General features: G+C 39.4%; 1 protein-coding gene across 1 annotated transcript in view; it reads right to left on the bottom strand.

Annotated features, from left to right (window-relative positions):
• Window positions 1–1,182: 1,182 nt before the first annotated feature.
• FAM124B (family with sequence similarity 124 member B) overlaps window positions 1,183–23,754 on the bottom strand; it is a 186,545-nt gene continuing 163,973 nt past the window's right edge. The window contains exons 6-9 of the mRNA XM_089328964.1: window positions 16,305–16,506; window positions 13,202–13,292; window positions 10,661–10,869; window positions 1,183–2,231 (exon numbers count right to left, since the gene is read on the bottom strand). Coding sequence (XP_089185090.1) covers window positions 2,104–2,231; window positions 10,661–10,869; window positions 13,202–13,292; window positions 16,305–16,506 — 630 coding nt within the window. The 3' untranslated portion in view covers window positions 1,183–2,103. The remainder of the gene's footprint in view (window positions 2,232–10,660; window positions 10,870–13,201; window positions 13,293–16,304; window positions 16,507–23,754) is intronic.

The following is a 23,754-nucleotide window of genomic DNA, read 5'->3' as shown; positions in this document are numbered from 1 at the left end:
AGTAGTCTTTAAAATATTAGTTAAATGTGAAAACTTTAAATTTATCTACTTCATTTCTTTACATATTAAACATTTATGAATATGGATTAGAAAATAAACCTTAATTAATACATATCCAAAGTAAAGTAAAGCACTGGTATTTCCTGGGTTTGACAAAACTTTAGAAGGAAGTAAGTACCAAGAGATGCTCAAACCCTTTGAAACACAGATGTATTTTTAAGGCCTATTTGCCCTGAGAAGTTAAATAAAAACTAACACAATTTTTTTTCAAATGATTACAAGTGCAAGTTTATTACATATCAATCAAATATCAGATGGGATAGGTTCCATAAAAGAACAATAGGGAAAAACCGGATCCCTAATAAATTGCAGATGATATCAGGGTATCAAACATTTGAAACTAAGAAATGTGGTGTTTCAAAAATAGCTAATACTAATCACTTAAATCTCCATAGTGGTTTGTTCAAAGTGACATTTCTGAAATAGTAGCTTATATCCTAAAAAGGTAAAAACAGTCCAAAAACCATATGTTTCAATTATTCCTTAGAAAAAAGCTAAAATTCAGTATGAAATCCTAAAGTAAGGACAGATTCCCAAAATGTCACCAAATAGTTTCTATCAGCAACCTAATGAAATCAATATAATAATTATCAGTATCCCCTATAATTACTTAACCCACTGCAATTAATGACTACAAATTACTCATTAATAAACTATTTCAGAATAATTTTAGGTTTACAGAAAAATTGCAAAGGCTCCCAGAAAATTCTCACATACTTTCACCTAGAGTTAAAATCTTACATTCCTTGAGACACTTGTAGCACAACCAAGAAACCAACACTGGTATACCATTGCTTACTAAACATCAATTGCACAGAGTAACTCAAAGTTTTTTTGAATAATGAGTTTAAACATACATCTTTTTTAAGGCAAAATACTATCATTTTGAACAATCAATAATACCTTTAGGGTAAGTTTTAGACATGAGCTGCACAGTAGATTCTTTGTAGATGAATAGAAACTAACTTGAATATAATTTCTAATGAAATCTTCTTGGATGAGAGCCATTGTACCTCTCATATGGGGTCTAACTTTAACCCATATTGATGTGAGCAATGAGTATATTAATTTTTGATCCATGTTCTTGTCCATGAACACATAAAAATACAAGGCAGAGACTAGTAACTTGTGCAAATAAGAACAGAGTTTATTTAACATTGGGAGAATAAGCATACGTTCACACGCAAGTGTGGACCACCCCACACAAAGAAATACTCAGCATGAGTATGCCAGAGTTGCACATGAATGAGAGAGAGAATGGTACTTCTGAGCAAAAAACAGGAGCTGAGCCCTCTGACCACAGCATTCGCAGCGGAAAGATAGCTACCCAATCTGGGTATACAAACAGGTGGGGTGGGAGCATGCACCTTGGTCCTGGATGTGACAAGTGTATCCTGGGAAAGTGGGTGTATCAAGCCAACAGTTAAAGAGATGGGTTACATTACAGGGGTACAAGAATTCCTTGTCAGCTAAACCTGAATTTACTACATAGTTACACCATATCAATATCGAGCAGCACTGTTCTTCAAGTGACCAAAAGCTCCAGAGAAGTTGATGCTTGAGTTTTTCCAACAGGATTTTTTAAATCTGCAGATTTTCTTTTAGCTAGTCATTATCTATCCTTAAATTTCTTAAGAGTGCTCAGGATTTGGCAGAGTATTTTTTTTCCTATTTGTATATCCATGCATACATAATCCAGTGACATTTATGTTTTTATGAATGGCCCTAATGAAAAGAATAAGATTTCATCAACTAAGAGACTGGTCTGGAAAACCTAAAACGTAGAGCCTCTGTTCCCATGGCAACCAGCTAACTGATTGCACCTGGCCCTCCAGGGTAATTAATTTCTTGTGTGCTCTGATGGTCAGCTGCTTCTTAAGGCCAGCAGAAAACAAGGAGGAATACAGTGACCTTCTTTAAAACAAAACAAACTTAAACCCACATAGAGGAATTGGACTTTGGGGTATCTCCTAATTTCACACTTGCAGTGGATTTTACCTTTGAACAATATAATGGAAGGTCAAATTTTGAGTTCTGTTAACCTTAGTTTCTCTGAGCAGTCGCTTCAATTAGCCATGTTTCAAGGATCTTGAACATTTTTTCTCGTGCTTGAATTACTTGCAATGAATCCTGGGGTGTTTCCAAGTATATATCTGCACAGTGTGATTCACCTCAAAAGAGAAAAAAAGGCAAATGTTAGAGACCCACAGGTCAAGTAGGAAAGACCAATTGTCCTGAGCCCTGGGTGCATATGAAAATCACCTCTGACTCCTTAAAACAAATCAGTCTGAGTCCTATCCTTTTGAAATTCTGACTTAATTAGCCTGGGTTAGGATCCGGATGGCAGTGATTTTCAAAAGCCAATTAAAATATTCAGGTATAGTTAAAATTCAGGATTAAATAGTATATTAACATGGCAAACTGACTTGATGAAGCAAACTTCTTACAGAAAAGATTAGATAACTATATAGTATGTATGAGAGTGAATTACTGTGTCCTCAAGTATTCCTTCTGTGCTACAGATTAATAAAAACTTCAGGAAATGCCTAAGGCAGTAGATCTAGAGGATGATAGTCTGTTTTTCTCTTTTTTATCTATGTATGATATAATTTAAGCTTTCAGGTTACATTTTGCACCTGAGGAGTTCATAATTTCGGAGAGCTTCATTTCAAAAGTTTTCCCAACTCTAAGAGAAAATTGTAAAATTTAGGAAACTTAGCAAACTGACTGTTAAACCATTAGTACATGGCTATGATGGAAGAATTGACACCACCAAATCAGCAAATGCTGCTGGTCAGATATTTGCTTCTCCTGCAATGTGACTGTTAAACACCTACCTGCAAAGCCCCGGGCAAAGAAAGGATGACACTTGACTGGACCTCAAGTTTTTATCAGCCCCTTAACTTTACTGGCGTAGAGACTGAAGTTCAGCATGTTTATGTGAATGGTTAAGAAAAACGTTGTGGCCAACATTGTGGTGGAGCAAGTAACACCTATGCCAGCATCCCATATGGGCACTGGTTCATGTCCCAGCTGCTCCTCTTCTAATCCACCTCCCTGCTAATGGCCTGAGAAAAGTAGCAGAAAGTGGCACAAGTGTTTGGGTCCTTGTTACCCACATGGCTCCTGCCTTTGGCATGGCCCAGCCCTGGCAATTGCAGCCATCTGGGAAGTGAACCAGTAGTTGGAAGCTCGCTCTCTCTCTCTCTCTCTCTCTCTCTCCCTCTCTCCCCCTCCTTCCTTCCTTCCCTCTGTCTCCCTCTGTCTCCCCCTCTCCCTCTGTAAATCCGAACTTCAAGTAAATAAATTTTTTAAAAAGAGAGCAAAAAAGAAAAAGAAGGAAAGAAGGGGGAAAAAGTAAATTGCTTGTGGAACCAAGAATAGAAGCTTGTTCACTTCAGCATCTGTCACATCTGTCCTTACTCTGGTCTACGAATCTCTCATCTTTTATAAATAAGCATCTGTCTGTTCTGTGTTCTTTTATGGGAACAAAGTATTTGGGTTAAAAGGCTCAAACTTCCTAATAACTGACATACATACAGGTGATAGAGTACTATACAGCCACTAAAAGGGAATAAGAAAGACTTCCGTGTACTGATATGGAAAGATCTGCACTGCGTATTAAGAAAAACAAGCAAGGTATAGAACAGCATAGTTAAAAACTGCCTTCTGTTTCTGAAAGGGGAGATAAGACTATATATGCTTATACTTGCAAAAAACTCCTGGAAGCATAAACAAGAACTTACTAAGAATGGTTTCCTGACAAGGATGGAAAGAAAGAGCGTGGCAGGAATAACACATTTCCTCTGTATTGAAAACGAAACAAGGCTATTACAACTGACTGTGATAAAAGCCCATGGTGCTCCCTATAAACATAAACTATCTCACAGAATTTCAACATCCGATGAGGTCACACAATGACTACGATGGAACTAGATCCAAATAAAACCACTCTGTAATCATGTCTGAACATAGACAAAGACAAGGGCATCACGGAACCACAAAGTATCAAAATACTCTTCTCTCCCAGCTGGTGAGTAAGTGCTTCTGTACTGTGACAACTCAGGATTCACTCTGTTTCTTTTTACTTCCTGGACAAAAGTAAAGTTTCTCGATCAGATTGCTTTCACTGCCTTACAGTACATAATTTGTCCAAAGTTCAAGTCTGAACATTCAAAATAATATACTAAACGTATGAATACTCAAGAATACATAATGAATTCATAAAAGAAAAGATTATTAAATCAACTTGATTTTATAATTATCCAAGATAATGAGCCAAATAACAATTTTCAGTGGGTAAGAATAAACTATTTGAATACAATACCAATCTGAATTTAGACAAGCCAGAGGTGCTGAAATGAACGTGAAGCAGATAAAGCTCAGGGTTTGAAATTTTCCCTGGTTAGAATTACGTGATCCCCTCTTCAACTGATATAATCTCAAAATAAGACTTCGACCTTCTTGTCAAGTTCTTTTAACTTCATTTCAGTATTGAGGTGGTTAGCAGTTTCATTCACACCCAGTCTCTGAGCATCAGCCATGCACCAGGCACCATGAATTCAAAGATAAACAAGACCTCGTCCCAGCAATCAAGGAGTTTGCTTCTTAAATGGGAGCCTAAGCTGCTCCCCCTCCTCAATTCTGTTTGGACATCTATTCCGCAGGAAAGCTTCGGAGCAGTTATTTGATCAGTGCTTGTCTTCTGGCTCTGTGCCTGACTGACTGTTCTTGGGGGGCAAAAACTATGAGCATCTCACTCACCAGCGCAGTCCTAGTGCCCAGCAGAGCTTTGGACACAGGTAGACATTTGTACTGATTCGACAGTGCCACCCCAAAATTCATGTCCATCCAGAACCTGAGAATGTGACACTATTTGTTTTGTGCTATTTACCAATTTTTATTTTATATATTTAAAATACTTCTGAAATAAAAAGGTGTTTTTTTTAAAAAAAAGAATATGCTGTTATTTGGAAATAAGATCACTGGAAATACAATGAGTTATGATGGGGATATACTGGATTAGAAGTAGCCTTAAATTCAGTACGACTGGTGTTCTTATAAGAAAACACACACAGAGCCACACACAGTAGGAAGACAGCCATGTGATGGCAGAAGCTGAGATTGGAGTCATATAGCTGTAAGCAAAGTAAGGTCAAGCATTTCCAGCAACCACCAGCCACAAGGAAGAAGCAAACAAAAAGTCTTAAGCCCATAAGCTTAACTTCTTATTATTACTTTATGCATCTGTAGAAATGAGAACAGTAATAGGGGCTATACTTGATGGAGAAGAGAACTTAATGAGATTATTCATGTAGAGTAAGAACCAGCACTATTGATTAATGGAGCACGAGTCACATGTGGCTATTGAGCACTTGACATATGGCTTTTCCAAATTGATAAGGGTTGTATAAATAAAGTATTTAAGAGATTTGAATACTTAGTATGAAAAAAGATGTGATCATCTTCCTAATAATTACATGCTAAATGAGAAAACCGTTAATATATTGGGTCAAATTAAAACATATTAGTAAAGTTAACCTCACCTGTTTCACGTATATCACCTATTTTGCCTGAGTATTAGACCTAAAACTCTAATATATATGCTTCAGGTTTATAAGCACTTAAATTATTCTTCTATTGAACACTACATTGCAATAAATGGTGCCCAGCTACAAATAAAATACCTCTATTAAAAACATGTAGGAGGCCAGCATTTAACTTGATGGATAAGACATTCAAATTTCCTAAAGGAGTACTTGAGTTCAATATCAAGCTCTGGCTCCTGGCTCCAGCTTACTGCTAATACAGACTTTAGGGGGCAGTGGAGATGGCTCAAGTACTGAGTTGCTGCCACTCACATGGGAGACCTGGATTTTGTTCCTGTGTTCTTAGCTTTAGCCTAGCCCAACCCCAGCTATTGTGGGCATTTGGGAGTGAATCAGTGGGTGGGAGCACTCTGTTTCTGTCTCTTTGCATGTCAAATACTTTAGCAAGAATAACAAAACATAATAAGTAGAATCATTATATTTAGTGTTAGGTACTGATTCAAAAGCAGCACATGCAGCTTAAACATTTGTAATCTGAAAAAACAAGATACAAAATGCTCTGAAATCTGAAATTTTTGAGAGCCAACATGACACTCAAGAAGTTTTGGATTTGGGAGCATTCAAGATTTTTATATTACAGAGACCGAACTGGTAAGGTCTATGTAAATACTCTAAAATTTTAAAAAATCAGAAATCTGAAAGTCTTGCTCCAAGCATTTTAGATAAGGGATATTTAACCTGTAAAAGAGTGGGCACCATAAAATAAGAAAAGTTCTGTGGTATTTTCTGTTCACTGTGGCTTTTTCACCAAGTCATCTGACTTTCCTTCCTTAGAGCTGTCATTTGGTGAGCATTGCTATGCATTAGGTTCTATACTAAGTATTTTGTTTTCATTGTCTTTCACAATAACATAATCAAACAATATAAGTGTGAATAACATATCAAACAATATAATTGTGAACAAGATAAACATGTGAACAAGATAAACATTGTGAAATATAATATATGTGATTTACAGTTGGCATTCACTGACTTCTATATTCATATAGTCACTTGCTGTAACTACGATCAGGTATCTGGCATGAGAGAGAAATGGAAGTCATACTGCAAAGGTGCAGGGACTTGCATGTGTCCATGGGAAGCACCCCTGACCTGAGCTGTCCATGACTGTGTGACAGAAATCTGAATGTCTCTGATTCACCTTGGCTAGAAAAGCTTTAAGGATTCCATTTGGAAAGAGACCAGACAACTATAAAACCCTCCAAAGCCTGGAGTTTCCAGGAAGTATTACCAATTCTGTTCAACATAAAAGCTCCTCACCCTCCAGATAGGAAACATGAACTCACTTATATAACATTTCTTCTCTTCTGAGGTTAGGTGTTGACAAAACCCTCCCCATCCAGCTTTTTGAGATTTCAATTGAATTAATCCCTAAGGGAATTGTAATTTCCCATTAAAAGGTGATCTAATCCTTGGCATCTAAGAAGGGGCCAGAAAAGGGGACAATAAAGTGTCAGTCTTATAACTATTGAGGTCATGTTTATGCTGTGAACTCTGTCAAAACAAGAAGGAGCATGAGTTTTTCTTGGCATTGAAAGCTTAGTATGCGAGCCAAAAAGGAGAAAAACCATCATGAGCTTTGGAGGTATTAACTTGCCCCATCAAGAATTTATGTTAGGTTTTCACTCTTGGAAGATACAAGAGTGACACTGCTACTTTCTGCTTTCATTCAACACCAAAAATGATCTTTCCTTCCTTTTCATAAGACAGAGTGAAAGGATGAGGACTTGTAGAGTTGTATAGAGAGAATGTAGTTGTATAGAGAGAAAGATACTTGTCAAATGTCTATTCACTGTCTCAGAAGAAGTTACAGATAAATTTAAGACTATATAACAGGAATATGAGAAGGGTCAGGATATGATGGGCTATGTATAAAAATATTCACAACTTGGGAAATTCCTCAAACTCCTGTGACCAAACTATAGATCTACTTAATTTTTCCCTCCTCCTTAACTTTTGCCCTTCTACGTGATAGAAATGTGTATATCCAACATCGAAGGCCAGTACCCTAAGTCCAGGATGGCCCTGTTCTCCATCTGCCTTCCCTCTACAGTGAGGTCTTCCTCTTTAACCCTACTTCCTTCTCCAGTAATTGTTTTTAGTATCTTCTACCATGCATGACTGAGCTGTCTATACTGGCTGCTTCTACTTTCTTACCTCTTATATCTCAAAGTGCTTTAAATCCCACTTACAATGACTCTACCTGAATAGCTCTCAGGAAGAAAGAACAGATCAGTAAGTCCAACGGCTCTTTTGCATTCTCATATTGTCTGAAATCCCAATAACATTACAGCGGACCCTCTCTTGCTATCTTAAAATACTCCCTTCCTTGGTGACAGCTTTTGGCTTTCCAGAAGCCTACTGCCCATTGTCAATCTCTTTTTCTAGACTTTTAGTGTTTTATTCACACAAGGTTCACTACTAAGCCCAACTGTCTCCCTTGATATTCTTTTCCAAAGCCATACTCATCCATGCCTAGGGTTCGTTTGTCCCCAGTACACCCTAAACTTTTTCAATGTCGCAAATGTCTCTTCTAAGTCCAAGCAAACTGCCTACCCAGCTTTTCACTTAAATACTTCACAGGTACCTCAAACGCAATGGATGCAGAAAGGGGTTCCTAATGTCTCTTCATGTCCTTCTCCCCACCTCACCCCCAATCTTGGCCTTCTTAAAAGGTGGAATAGCTCCACCAACCACCTAACTATATCAGTAGAAATCCAAGCCTCTCATTTTGTACCTCTTTCTTCCTCATCCCTTATATTGAGTCAATCACTAATTTCTGTCATTCCCCCTCTACTGCAACCACTCTACTGGATTCGTGCGAAAGTCTTTTTGCTTCACACACATATTCACTTTGCTCTATTAAAATTCCACAATGTGGTCTGAATGGATCTCAACACATACATCCCATTGATTCATTCCCTTACCTGAAACCCCAAATCATATTCCATTTCTGTTTGGATATTTCTCCAAATCCTTTTTTTAAGTCCCCAAACTGACTTGCTTTCCACCAGTTTTGCTTACCCCTAGATCTCAATATCAACTTTGGGGACAATATTGCCCCAATTGGCAATGTATGGACTACAGTGATTCTTCTAGGATAGAAATGCATAATCAAAACCCAATTATCACCCTTTAAAAATGAGTGTCAGAGGATTGAAAGATGAGACCCAAGTCTTTGCTATCTTCTTATCACTAGATTTTGGCTCTAGTTTACTGTCCCACTAGAAGGAACAAATTATTTCTGATTATAGAAGTACTGCACTCAATGTAGGCACTGTGACTCAACCACTTTTACCATCAGAAACAGGGCAGTATTTTGCACAGAACCAGTGGTTCTGTATAGGATCTTCAAATTACCATTAACTGACTGCCTGAAATTTTGTTGAAGAATATTAAGCTTGAGAATATTATAATTGTCACAAAGGAAAGAATTTCTGGGTAGAAAATAGAAAGCTTTTGCTCAGTATAATGTTGATTATTATAAAATAGAGAACCATAGTGGACATATAAAGCAAGATTATTTTAAACATGTATTTTTCCCATAAAAGACCCTATTCCTCACTAATGATTAAATTACTAAACATCTAGATGTCAACCATAGTAATTGTTTAAATCTGTCTCGACATTTGCTACATTTCCACTGCCAAAAATGTTTCTCCTTGAGGCCATTTTTATTATTTAAGAAAGTTTGTAAAAATTAAGTGTTGCATGTTTATAAGTTTGACTTTTCATTGACCAAGTCTTAAGGCTTTGAGGGAATTTGAGCTGGAAACCATGGTGATAGCTCTTGTAAATATCACATTAGCATAATAAGCAGCAGATTTTGATTTTGCAGTGGGAATACACATTTTATCCCTTACTAAAAATAGATTACTGAGGTTATCTTGAAACTAATTTCACTAATCACAAACACAAAACGGGTCGTATAGAAAGATCTTATGTTCTAAGGGACTTCATTGTGCTAAGAAATAAGCTGGTGTGCTACTGGGCACATCATTTAGCTAGCATTCAGATCCATTAGACAAAATAACTTTCCTTTATGAGTCATAAGAGTCACACACGAAAATGACCTCATCTCATTTGACTACCTGAAAATACATAAACTTCTTGGAAGAAAACCGATAAAGACAATAGTAAACAAATAGTAATTTCATACACATCATTCATTTCTGTGCCGTTTCTTTTTAAGATGTGCTGTTTAGAGTAAGCAACAATGACTGAATACAACAGCCTCCCTTTATCTGTGGATTCTCTTTCCACCAGTTCAATTACCCTCAGTAATTAGTCAACTTCAACCTAAAAATATTAAATGGAAAATTCCAGAAATAAACTCATAAGTTTTAAGTCTTGTGCTATCCTGCTCTGTTCCAGCTAAGACAAGAATCATCCTTTGTCCAATATATCCACACTGTATACACTACTTGACCATTAGTTCCTTTATAAGCATCTCAGCTATCAGATCAACTGTTGTGATATCACAGAACTTCTGGTCAAGTAACCCTTACATAGAAACCTAATGCTACGTCACAATGCCTGCATTACTCACCTCACTTCATCTCATATAGATACTGTGTCATCTCACATCATCACAAGAATAGTGATCATAATACAATATTTTGAGAGACCACATTATGTAACTTTTAGTACACTATATCACTATAATTGTTTTATTTTACTGTTAGTGGGTATGCTAATTTCACTGTGCCTAATTTATAAAGCTAATTTTATCATAGATATGTAGATATAGGATACACACACATACCTATACACACAGTATCTGACACACTAGCGATAGTTTCAGTCATCCATTGGGGATTTTAGAACATATCTCCACCTTTAAAATGAGGCTACTGTACTTATCATGAAGATTATGTTGCCTATCTATCACCTGCTCCGAGGTACTTTGTACTTTCTGTCCATAACAATATTAAAACTTCTTTTTAATTTTTTGTGGCTTTTTTTTTTTTACCAGTTAACAACCATGTTACCTTCTATAAAAATAGCAGGCAAATCTTCTTTGATAGTCTCTGTGATTCCCAGAATGTGCCAAGGGTCAAGGGAACCATTGGTAAAGATGATTTTGCTTCCTGTCACATTCAAGCCACCATAAGCCTCATTTGTGGCCTCAACAGCTGCAGCCAATGAAGCACTATTGAACTCAGGACCAAAGATATCTGAACATTGTTCAAGAAGACCACTGCAAAGAAAAAAAAAAACAAGATTCAGCACTGGGTTGAGGAATAAAGGAAAGATATTTAAAGAAAGCTGTAGTATGCTACTGGTGTTGTTTTATAATTTGTTTAGTTTTTTTGCTAAAAATCTGAATTACGTAAAATAGATAAAAAATTTCTTCACTCTAAAAAGAGAATTATTGAAAACTTATTCCTCAAGTATGCTATTTCAAGGAAATCAATTCTCATGGAAATTATTTGATTTGCTGAAGGGATCAGTTCCTGATAGAGAACAATATTTTGACACAGAAAAAGCATCCTCTTTATTTGATCTGTGCACAACAAGCCTCCTTATTCAGCTATTTGCATGCTCTATAGACTCAGCCTCCAATGACCGTACTCAAGATACTGAATATGAATCAAAAATATGTTTCTAAATGCTGTGATTCATAAGTACTGAATAATAAGCACAGAGTCTTATTGCAGTTGTATTTGTGAACTGGCTTCTTTGCATAAACCATTTATTCTTTTTCTATCTCAGCTGTTCCAGTAAAAAGTAAATAAAACTAGCTACTTGGAATGCCCACATCCACAGTGCTTGGTTCAAATTCTATCTCTTCTGCTTCTTTTTTTTTAAAGATGTACTTATTTATTTGAAAGACAGAATTAGAAAGAGGCAGAGGCAGAGAGAGAAAGAGATAGAGAGACAGAGATATCTTCCATCTTCTGGTTCACTCCCCGATTGCCCGCAATAGCCGGAGCTGCACAGATCTGAAACCAGTAGCCAGGAGCTTCTTCTGGGTCTCCCACACAGTGCAGGGGCCCGAGAACTTGGGCCATCTTCTGCTTTCCCAGGCCATAGCAGAGAGCTGGATTGGAAATGAAGCATCCAGGACTCGAACTAGTGCCCATATGAGATGCTGGCACTGTAGGCAGTGGCTTTGCCTGCTATGCCACAGCACCAGCCGCTCCTCTGCTTCTGATCCAGCTGTCTGCTAATACATACCCTGGGAGGCAGCAGACTCAAACACTTGAGTCTTTACAACCCACATGGATGCCCTGGGTTGAGTTCTGGGCTCCTGGCTTCAGCCTGACCCAGCCCTGAGTGTGGCAGGCAGTTAGGAGGGAACCAGTCATGGAAGATCTCTCTCTCTCTCTCTCTCTCTCTCTCTCTCTCTGTTTTTCAAACAATAAAATGAGAAGTAACTAATTAAAATAAAAAATGTGTCTAACGATCTTTCCTAGCATATTGTTCAATACTAGAAATTTTAGCTCATTTTATATTTCTTTCAAAAATATAACTATGTGGGCCGGCGCCACGGCTCAATAGGCTAATCCTCCACCTAGTGGCGCCGGCACACCGGGTTCTAGTCCCGGTCGGGACGCCGGATTCTGTCCCGGTTGCCTCTCTTCCAGGCCAGCTCTCTGCTGTGGCCAGGGAGTGCAGTGGAGGATGGCCCAAGTGCTTGGGCCCTGCACCCCATGGGAGACCAGGAGAAGCACCTGGCTCCTGCCATCGGATCAGCACAGTGTGCTGGCCACAGCAGCCATTGGAGGGTGAACCAATAGCAAAAGGAAGACCTTTCTCTTTGTCTCTCTCTCTCACTGTCTACTCTGCCTGTCAAAAAACAAAAACAAAAACAAAACAAAACAAAAAAAAATATATAACCATGTGAACAGCATTCTATTATTTAAGAGAAGTAAAAAAAATACTTGAGGTACCTTCTTTGGAGAATATTAAATAAAATTACCCAGAAATACCAATAGGTTAAAATAAAAAACAAGGATCTTTAGAATAATAAATATTTGCTGCCAGCTGCCAAACGAGGTAGTCCAGAAATCTTCTTGTCCTGTGTATATTATTAGAATATTTTCATTTTTAAAAGGTTTAATTTTTACTTATTTGAACAGTAGAGTGACAGAGAGAGAAAGAGCTTCCATCCATAAGTTCAAACCCCAAGCGGCCGCGACAGCCAGGGCTGGGCCAGGTGAAGCCAGGAGCCAGGAACTGCATTCCGGTCTCCTACCTGGGTGGCAGGGACCTGAGCACCTGCATCTTCAACGGCTGCCTTCTTGTGAGCCTCAACAGAAAGCTGGATTAGAAGCATAGCAGCCAGGACTCAAACCAGTGCTCTGATATGGGATGCCGGTGTCACAAGGAGTGGATTAACCTGTTGCTCCACAACATGGGCCACATTATTTTGACTTGTTAATCTTCCATTCAGAAGACGTCTTCCTTAAATTTTTGTATCAGTGTAGGGGTGGCCAATTTGATTGATTTATTCTTACCTTTATATATTAAAATAACCTTTAAACATAATCTCTAGGGGCAACTAGAGCATAAGGTAGATCTTTTACCTCAGAGGGATTCCAGAGAATGGCTGATTGTTTGAGGTCGTGGTCTGAAATAATCCAAATTCATTGCAAGACTGGTAGGTCCATTGCCTCGCTATAAAGCAAAATATCAATAAACTTAGCCAGTGTAATATGTCAACGTAGTGGACACCAGGTTCCCTGGTCTTTGGTGAAGCTTGATGTGGGTGTGTCTGTGATGGTGTTCTGGATGAGACTAACATTTGAATAGGTGGTCTGAGGAAAACAGACGGCCCTCCCCAGTGTGAGTGGGCCCCTCCATCTGTGGAAAGATGATGAGAGAATTCACTCTCTCCATCAGAACTTGATCTTCCCTGCTCTCAGATTTGAAATCAGTTGGGAGCCCCATCAGCTTTCCTGATTCTCAGGTCTTTGACTTTGACTGGAACTAAGCCTCAACTCCCTTGCTGGGACTCCAGACTGCCAACTGCAGATCTTCTCAGCCTCCCTAATCATGCAAGTTAGTCCCTTATGAAAAAAAAAATCTCTCTCTATCCTCTCTCTCTCAATTTTCCTACACCCTGGAAAATCCAGACTAAAATGGCTAGAAATTATATTTTTGTTAATGAGCAAATAAAATGCTTTAAAAAATGTACTCTAATTTAGGTGTTACCCATACCCCTCTAGAACAATGTTTTTAATTATTTATTTACTCTTATTTATTTGAAAGCCAGAGAAACAGGCAGACAGAGGTTTTCCATCCATTGATTTACTTCCCACATGTCCTCAACAAGCCAGGAGCTAAGAACTCAATTTAGATGCTCCATGTGGGTGGCAGGGACTCAACTACTTGAGTCATCACCTGCTGTCTCCCAAGAGACACAATAAAAAAAATGGAACTGAAAGCAGAACCAAGATTGAATACCAGGCACTCCACTATGGGATGCAGGTATCTCTAGCAACATTTTAATTAATGTGCCAAAAAATTGATCCTAGTGTATTTTTCATCATGCCCACATAGTTCCACACCAAGCACTGAATCTATGTCCTGTGAGAAGGCTGTTGAGGTCCTCATGCTTCTAAAGCAATCCCCTCTTCTTCCTCTCAGACCTTGGATCTGTATACTTCCTTTCTTCTGTCTTAGCCTCTTTTAGAACAGACACCACACTCCATGAATTCCCCTCTAGTTGATGTCTGGAGATCTGTCAGATCTTTAATTACAAAGTCTCAGGAAGGACTGATATACACTTAGTGTCTCTCTTCCTCACCACTGGGAAACACTCAGTCCCACTGGGATTGAACTTCTCCTACAGAGGTCACCAACAGCATTAGCTAGATGACTAAATCAATGATTTAAATTATGTACAACAATCTTGAAGTTTGATTCATCGAAAGGTAGCATCTGTCTCAAAGATTACACATTATCATGAAATTTAGTTAACAACTTAAAGAACCATTCCTATCATAAATAGCTTCAAGTTGCCAGTATTCTATATATCAAGCAGGCTAAGTGGAAGAAAACAGGGACATTTAGGATGGGAATGATAGGGGTCTTTCTTTGGCCCAGACCAGCTTATATTGAAGCTACAAGTAGCTAAATTATTTCTCTGGTAGAGAAAACACAAATTCAATTTATAGATCCATAGGTAGGATCTAGAACTAAGAGAAGCAACGATGATAACCTTACTCTTCTGACACTGTAAAGGCAGAAGTTATGGCCTCAAAAGTTGAACACAGATTTGGGAATAGATTTATGGTGTTCAGAAAACACAGAATTGAGAAATTATCTAACAAAAATTTCTACCTCTCTCTAGGCTGATAATTTGGGAAATTTCATAAGAACCAAATACATTAAGGAAAACAGAAATTTGTTTTTCTTCCCTATTTCTCTTACCATCTTTTGCTACCCTAATGAGAATGTACAATCCAGCCACTTTATGTCACTGTTGCTGAACAAGACCTCTCCTTCACATGCTTGTCTGCACTACTTGCCCAACTGTGGAAGAAGCATCACTTGCATATTAATAGATGTCTCCTGTCTTAGGAATCCTCAAATTTCCCTTAACAATGGAAGGATCTTGTGCTATGTAGAACTAGTCAAGTCAAGGAAGACTGTAATTCAGCATTTAGCCTCAATCTTCTCTCAGGATCTAAGTCATTTTACCAAACATTTATCTATTTCTTCTTCTGTACAAGGCATTGTTCTAGTGCTGTAGACTGTAAGGCAAATTCAGTGACATCTCTGCCTTCAATGAGTTCAGAGAATAGAAAGACGAATAGGAGCTCAGGGCATTACCTGACTTCTCCAAGAAGTCTTTTAAATCAACTACACATCAGATTGATCCTAGTCCCTTCTACTGACACCACTGTCAACACCAAACTCCCTTATTGGAGATGTAGCCCCTTTGGGGGCATGCTCCACTCTCTCTCATTGAACAAAATATTGCAAGAACCTATTGGTTGGCATGAGATATTTTCTAAAATTTTGGTTATAGAGGCTCCTTCACACCTTAAAGTTGTTTGAACTTTTCCAGGAGAAGTGGGCCTAATGCTAAATCTTCAAGGCTGAATCCAGGCAGCACATGTCAGTAGTTTGCAAGGTAGAAGCCCAAGCATCAACCCCGAAAAGCACCCAAATTCTTATAATTTTCCTGGAGAAACCTTCACTCCCTCTGTGTGTCAGAATGTGTTAAAAACTGCAGATTCCTAGATCTCAACCCCAGACATTCCAGTTCTATCCATCTGAGAATGACAGAGACATTTTTGTTTTGTTCTAATTTCTCAGGTCTGTCTGTGGCATTCTAGAGTATAGTCAGCTTTCAAAATTGTTCTGTACAAAACTCGAGGTGGCAGAGGGTTTTCCTCAAAATCAGTAACACTTAATTGATGCTGAAAAGTACCAAACAGATAACTTCCTTTATTCTGCTTCTTGAAGCCCTGAGCTTATATCTGACTGGCTCCTCAATTCATTCACTTTTATTTCCCATCCAAGTATGAAATCTTTACCTAGTGGTCCTTTTATGTCTCTTCATGGTGCTTAATGCAGCCTCACAATTGGCAACACGTTTCAATCACTTTTCTGGTTTCCTGCATTCGTTTTTCCCAACCCCAAAAGTAAATTTTGAATATTTATTAACTGATACTTTACCTGAACCCAATTGGATATTTCTCCAAGAGGTCATAGACAACGATCTTACATATGATTTATAACTTGTTGAAAGGCAGGGAGAGCCATCTCTTTTGAGAACCATATTTGAAACTGCTGCATATCTTTCATATGGCCAGCCCAGAGATTCGTTGGTCATTATGTTGCAAACATCACTGACACTCAACCGCTTAGCCAGGTTTCCCTGTAAAAACAGAGGTTCTGGTTATTCTTTTTTTTTTTTCTTTTTTGACAGATAGAGTTAGACAGTGAGAGAGAGAGAGACAGAGAGAAAGGTCTTCCTCCCGTTGGTTCACCCCGCAAATGGCCACTACGGCCGGAACTAGGCCAATCCGAAGCCAGAAGCCAGGTGCTTCTTCCTGGTCTTCCATGCTGGTGCAAGGGCCCAAGCACTTAGGCCTTCCTCCACTGCCAGCCCCCTGGTTATTCTCAAAAGTATATACAAACCCAGAACAAGTGGGATTTATCCCTGGTATGCAGGGATGGTTCAATGTTCGCAAAACAATCAATGTGATACACCACATTAACAGACTGCAGAAGAAAAACCATATGATTATCTCAATAGACGCAGAGAAAGCATTTGATAAAATACAACACCCTTTCATGATGCAAACTCTAAGCAAACTGGGCATGCCCATCAACAGTAGACTGGATAAAGAAATTATGGGACATGTACTCTATAGAATACTATACAGCAGTCAAAAGCAATGAAACCCAGTAATTTGCAACAAGATGGAGGAATCTGGAAAACATCTTGCTGAGTGAACTAAGCCAGTCCCAAAGGGACAAATGTCATATGTTCTCCCTGATTGGCAACAACTAGCTGAGCACCAAAGGGGAGACCTGTTGAAGTGAAATGGACACTATGAGAAACAGTGACTTGATCAGCCCTTGTCCTGACTGTTGATGTACAATGTAATACTTTATCCATTTTGGTTGTTTTTTTTGTTGTTGTTCTAGTACTATTGGTTGAACTCTGTAATTAGCACACAATTATTCTTAGGTGTTTAAATTTTAATTGAAAAGTGATCCCTGTTAAATATAAGAGTGGGAATAAGAGAGGGAGGAGATGTACAATTTGGGACATGCTCAATCGGACTTGCCCCAAATGGTAGAGTTAGAAACGTGCCAGGGGATTCCAATACAATCCCATCAAGGTGGCATGTACCAATGACATCTCACTAGTCCAAGTGATCAATTTCAGTTCACAATTGATCACACTGATAGGTCTAAGAGTCAAAGGGATACACAAACAATACTAGTGTCTGCTAATACTAACTGATAGAATCAAAAAGGGAGCGAACGATCCAACATGGGAAGTGGGATACACAGCAGACTCATAGAATGGCAGATGTCCTAAACAGTACTCTGGCCTCAGAATCAGCCCTTAAGGCATTCGGATATGGCTGAAGAACCCATGAGAGTATTTTAGGCATGGAAAGCCAAGACACTCTGGAAAAAAAAAAAAAGAAGACCTAAATGAAAGATCTCTGTGAGTGAGATCCCAGTAGAAAGAACGGGCTCATCAAAGAAGGAGGTACCTTTCTCTGAAGGGAGGAGAGAACTTCCACTTTGACTATGACCCTGTAGGAATAAGATCGAAGTTGGCGAACCCAAAAGGCTTCCATAGCCTTGGCAACTCATGACTAGAGCCTAGGGAGATTACTGACGCCATAAACAAGAGTGTCAAATTGTTAAGTCAACAACAGGAGTCACTGTGTACTTACTTCTCATGTGGGATCTGTCCTTAATGTGTTGTCCAATGTGAAGTAATGCTATACTAGTACTGAAACAGTATTTTTACACTTTGTGTTTCTGTGTGGGTGCAAACTGATGAAATCTTTACTTAATATATACTAAATCATTCTTCTGTATATAAAGATAATTGAAAATGAATCTGGATATGAATGGAATGGGAGAGGGAGTGGGAGATGGGAGGGGTGCGAGTGGGAGGGAAGTTATGGGGGGGAAAACCATTGTAATCCATAAACTGTACTTTGGAAATTAATATTTACTAAATAAAAAAAAAGTATATACAAGGGGCAGCGTTGTGGTGTAGAAGGTAAAGCCATGGCCTGCAGTGCCGGCATCCAATATGGGCTCCAGTTTGAGTCTCGGCTGCTCTCTAACCCTGCTCTCTGCTATGGCCTGGGAAAGCAGCAGAAGATGGTTCAAGTCCTTGAGACCCTGCACCTGCATGGGAGACCCAGAAGGAGCTCCTGGCTCCTGGCTTGGGATAGGTGCTGCTCTGGCCATTGCAATCATTTGGGGAGTGAACCAGCGGATGAAAGACCTCTCTCTCTTTCTTTCTGCCTCTGCCTCTCTGTAACTTTTTTTTATTTTTTATTTTTTGACAGGCAGAGTGGACATTGAGAGAGAGAGACAAAGAGAAAGGTCTTCCTTTGCCGTTGGTTCAACCTCCAATGGCCGCTGCGGCCGGCACACCACGCTGATCCGATGGCAGGAGCCAGGTACTTATCCTGGTCTCCCATGGGGTGCAGGGCCCAAGCACTTGGGCCATCCTCCACTGCATTCCCTGGCCACAGCAGAGAGCTGGCCTAGAAGAAGAGCAACCGGGACAGAATCCGGCACCCCGATCGGGACTAGAACCCAGTGTGCCGGCACCGCAAGGTAGAGGATTAGCCTAGTGAGCCTCGGCGCTGGCATAAATAAATCTTAAAAAAAAAAGAGTGCATGTAGGCCAAGGGTAGCTTTGAGTCTCTAAAAGCAATGGCAGATCGGTGTAGTGTCCAAGAGGATGACCTAACAAGCCTATGTATGTGATTTTGAGCCACCACTTAACTTCAAAACTATTTTCTCATATGTTAATTGAGAAGACAATCATACTCAGAAGAACTCACATACTGTTGTGAGGACCAGTTAAAATCGGCCCTTAGACTATGTCCAGACCAAAGAGTATTTCATAAAAAGTAACATTGTACTCATACTTACTATTACCACTATTGTTTAGTCAAGAGAAACATTCAATGAGAAAAAAATTGGGAACAACTAATAACTGTACAATATGGCTAGGTTAGGTAAAATTAAAATTTAAGAAGACTGAAAAATAAGAGATAGTTATGTAACTTTTCAAACAAGTAGGAAACTTTATTTAGAAAGCAAGCCAAAGAGGATGATCTTGGAAGGTGGGTTTGGATGTATTTATGCAAATGTAGGGGACACACTAACATTATTTGTTTTTTTAAGATTTTATTTATTTATTTGACAGGTAGAGTTATAGACAGTGAGAGGGAGAAACAGAGAGAAAGGTCTTCCTTCCGCTGGCTCACTCCCCAAATGGCTGCAGCAGCTGGAGCTGGCGGCTATCTGATGCCAGGAGCCAGAAGCTTCTTCTGGGTTTCCCACCTGAATGCAAGGGCCCTAGCCCTTGTGCCATCTTCTACCACTTTCCCAGGACACAGCAGAGAGCTGGATCAGAAGAGGAGCAGCTGGGACTAGAACCGGTGCCCATGTGGGATTCTGGCGCTGAACGTGGAGGATTAACCTACTGCACCACAGCACAGGCCCCAGACAATCTAACATTCTGGTGCAGATTAAATTACTGACTTAAAGTCATCCTTTCTTGAAGGAATAGCAATCCAGAAAGGGATTTAGGTAGAAATCTGTGACTTTTCTCACCTCACGTATTAAGTCATAAAAATTCCTTTTCTGTTATTCTTAGAAAGAAAAATATGTTTTACTAACAGGGTGGTAACTGAGGACTGGGAGTGTGACTTCTGAACGCCCTTCTAGTGAGAGCATTACAGTGTGACAACATGCAAATACACCTCTTTCCAGAGGTGTGAGGGGCGGGTCTGTTTGAGTTTGGGTTGGGTTTGGTATTTTGCGGATGGAAAGAGAGGAAGTGACTTGACAATAAAATCCTCCTTCATCACAGAAACAGAGCACGTGGCTTTAATTAGGAAGCAGGGTACTGCCTATTCAGCTACACAGTAAATTGGGCTTTGTGGGGCCTGGCAGGCTCTGACAACTGAAGTTCAGCTCCCCGGCTTTCAGGAAACACCAGCCACTCTGCAGACTGTACTGCAGAACATGGCTTGGCTTTCCAATCACACTCCACCCTACCGCCCCCAGCAAATACAGAAAAACAGAGCTAACCCATGGGGAGGCTGGGAAAGGCTCTGTATTACTTTCTGGCTTAATAATTCTCTCCAAACACATCATCCAGCAGAAAAGTGCTCAGATCAACATCTCTTATCTCCAGGGGAAAGAGTCTAGAAACTACAAAGTACTCTAACCAATTTCCTGTACTTTTATATAGAAAAAGTGGACAAAGAAATGTAGACATGGTCCCTGCACAGTTACATTCAATGCAATGTCCCCAACTGAAGCCATAGAGTCAGGACACACACACACACGCACACACACACACACAAATCCTCAATGCTTTCCTCTCTCACCCTAATGCTTAGAGTTTATTTATTTATTTTTTTTTTGATTATCAACATCACAGGATTAAAGAGTCTTGGCAGAAATGTTTTTGAAGGAATGATAAAATTCAATGTTTTAACTGGCTATTCATTAAAGATAACAAGTGTTTTGTGTGGATGAAGATCAAATGTGTTGACTGAATTGTACTTTTCGAATTCTATTTGTCAAATTGTCTATGCAGTTGGGCGACCCTAATGCCAGCTTTGCACAGAAAACTTGCAGCTGACTACTGCTACATAGAGTTGCTAGAAGAACAGAGGATAGTGAAAGGAACCATAATTCTCCTAGTGAATTGGTTTCCTCACACAAAATGAGATTTTGCCAGTGTGGGATTACTAAGGGTGGAAATGAGTGGTTAGTGTACAAGACTGGGTCCTAAACCCCACTCTGCCTAAGCATCAACTAAGGGACCCAACTCCAGATTCCCACTATAGAAAGTCTGAGGTGGGGCCAAGGAATCTACATTTTCAACACACATTCCAGAAATTCTGGAAATTTTCTTTAATCCAGAATTTGAGATGTTCTGGCAGGGTTGAACCTCTTCAAATGCTGGGATTGAAAAACAATACTACCTCCCATCACATGGTATATATATATATTGGCATTTCTGGGTAGTTGTTTGATTTAATATAGCTGAAGTCCCATTATTACAATGCATGAATTAGCAATATTTCCTTCAATGAGGGAAAAAGCCTCAAAAACCCATAAATTGCCAAGTGTCTGGTATTACACATCATTGTATGAAGTGTCAGAGAATCGACACCTATTCCCCATTTTGATCAAGCTCCTCAAAGGACAAATGTTAATTTTCATACAGCAGCTATATAATCACTCATTTTTCCCTCGGCACATAAAAATCCCCCACATCTATTTTTAGTCTTTTCTCAGAATGAAAGTTAGACTTTTACCTGAGGAAAATTCCAATAAAGATTTTATACTTGAAATTGCCAACCCACATATTTCTAAGAATGTTATAAGAGTTTAGTCATGAAGAAAAAGGCATAATAAAACCTCTTATAAATAAGAATAATCTTGTAAACTTAAAAATAATATGCATCAATAAGAAAAGCCTGTTCTTGTTCATCTACTACCTAACTCCAAAGTACATACTGAGAAATTATTGGTGATAATTCATTAAAATCACCAACCCAACAGGTGCCAAGGAAAATCTGGAGTGTGAAGAACAAGACTTGAATTTTAATGAACACATGGGCTCCCTTTGAAGCTCCTTCCAGGAAAATATCATTGTGCTACGATATACAAAACCAGCTCACACCTGAGTTCTGCCTCATGTCCTATGGAGCCATGGCCAGGTTAGTAGGTCTCAGCGAGAATCCAATTTCTTACCTGCGAGTGTGGACCTAACAATGCCCACTACAAGATTATTGCTAGGAGAAAAAGAGAGAAAGTGAGTGGACTTCTGGCAGAGCACTATGTATCCCTAGGTGCTTAGCACACCTGGCATTTTCCCCATGGCATGAACATTTAATTTAGAAAGAAAGAAAAAGAAAGCAAAGCAGGCAAAATGAAACCATTAGAAGCCCTGTCTTTACCCAGGCTTGAAGACATAATATGTGCAATTACAGTAGTTGAGACGTGACTTTCAGGGAAAGAAATGGGTTGGAATCCAGACTCAGGGGCAGGCATTTGGCCTAGAGATTAAAACACTGCTTGGGATGCATACATACATATTCAAGTGGCTGGATTCCAATTTGGCTCCCATCCTGATTCCAGTTTCTTGTTAATGCTTACCCTGGGAGGCAGCAATGGTGACACAAGTGCTTGGGCCTCTACAAACTACACAGGAGACCAAGATTGAATTCTAAGCTCCCAACTTTGGCCTGGAGCCCTGATTGTTGCAAGCATTTGAATAGTGAAGCAGTGGATGGGAGAGTCTCTCTCTCCCCTCTTCCTGTCTCTGTTCGCTTTCTTCAAACAAATAAAATAAATTTAAAAATTAAATCCTGACTCAGCCTCTTAGAAACCTTGGGACTTTGGGCAAGTAATTTAAAATGCTTAAATCTGGAGTTCACAGTCATATCATTATTTTATTACAACATTATTCATTAACAATATGGAATAGATCTGTGCCCTTGAGTGTTTCGTTCAAGGAAAGTTCTTTTGGTACAGTCCTTCAGTTTGAAAACATGGGAATCCATGATCTTGGACTTTCAGCAGAGCAACTTTATCAGTCTCAACAGTCACCTCAAAATACTCTTCTCTAGGGCACTGGAGGCTGTCCCCAGAATGGGTACCTTCCAACTGAATGACTCATCCTTGCAGAGAGCGCCTGCCAGCACGAGTGGAGTCCCAGCCTGCTGGTTACAGGTAAGCCGGTCCCCCAGGACTTTGAGTAGGAAAGTGATCATGAAGAAGAAATGCCTGAATCCCCAAGTATTAATTTAATTCTGATAAAATGTGAGCCTTGCATTCTCTACAAGGAAGAAAAACTCTCATAGAGTCAACTCAATTATTCAGGCTAATAAAAGAAAGATTTATGCGTGATGTGCAAATTAGGTGGCAGAGGTGCCAAATCTTCCCTTGAATTACACTTTAGAAACAATTAAGAATTGTCTCCAACAATGAGACAATCTTCCCAAGGGACTAGGATGGCAAGTGCAACTCCACCAGATTCCTTGTAGCTACACCACCCAGTAGTATGGGGAGGGAGACAGGAGTGCATATGATGACTCCCTTCTTCAGGTCTTAGAAGCTGGGTGAGGGTGGGGAGTGTGTAGGTGCCCGGAGCTTCTGCTCGAAGCCTGACCTTGCTCCCAGCACATGCCAATCAAGAATCGGGGACAGCAGCTTTCTCAGAATCACTCCAGCTTTAGAGGATTCTGAACTCCACACTGGTTTTAGATTTTTGAAGTGATCACTAATCCAGGAGCCTCTACTTCATTGGAAGCCAGCCAGGTTTGTAAAATATATTTTCTCTTTTTTGGAAAGACTATTTTCTGCCCATCTGTGAAGATTTAAT

This window comes from Oryctolagus cuniculus, chromosome 3 (genome assembly GCF_051225735.1).
Source record: "Oryctolagus cuniculus isolate XC-2025 breed Fujian yellow rabbit chromosome 3, ASM5122573v1, whole genome shotgun sequence".
NCBI lineage: Eukaryota > Metazoa > Chordata > Mammalia > Lagomorpha > Leporidae > Oryctolagus > Oryctolagus cuniculus.
Note: the sequence above shows the minus strand (reverse complement) of the source record. Positions and strands in the feature narration are given on the sequence as shown.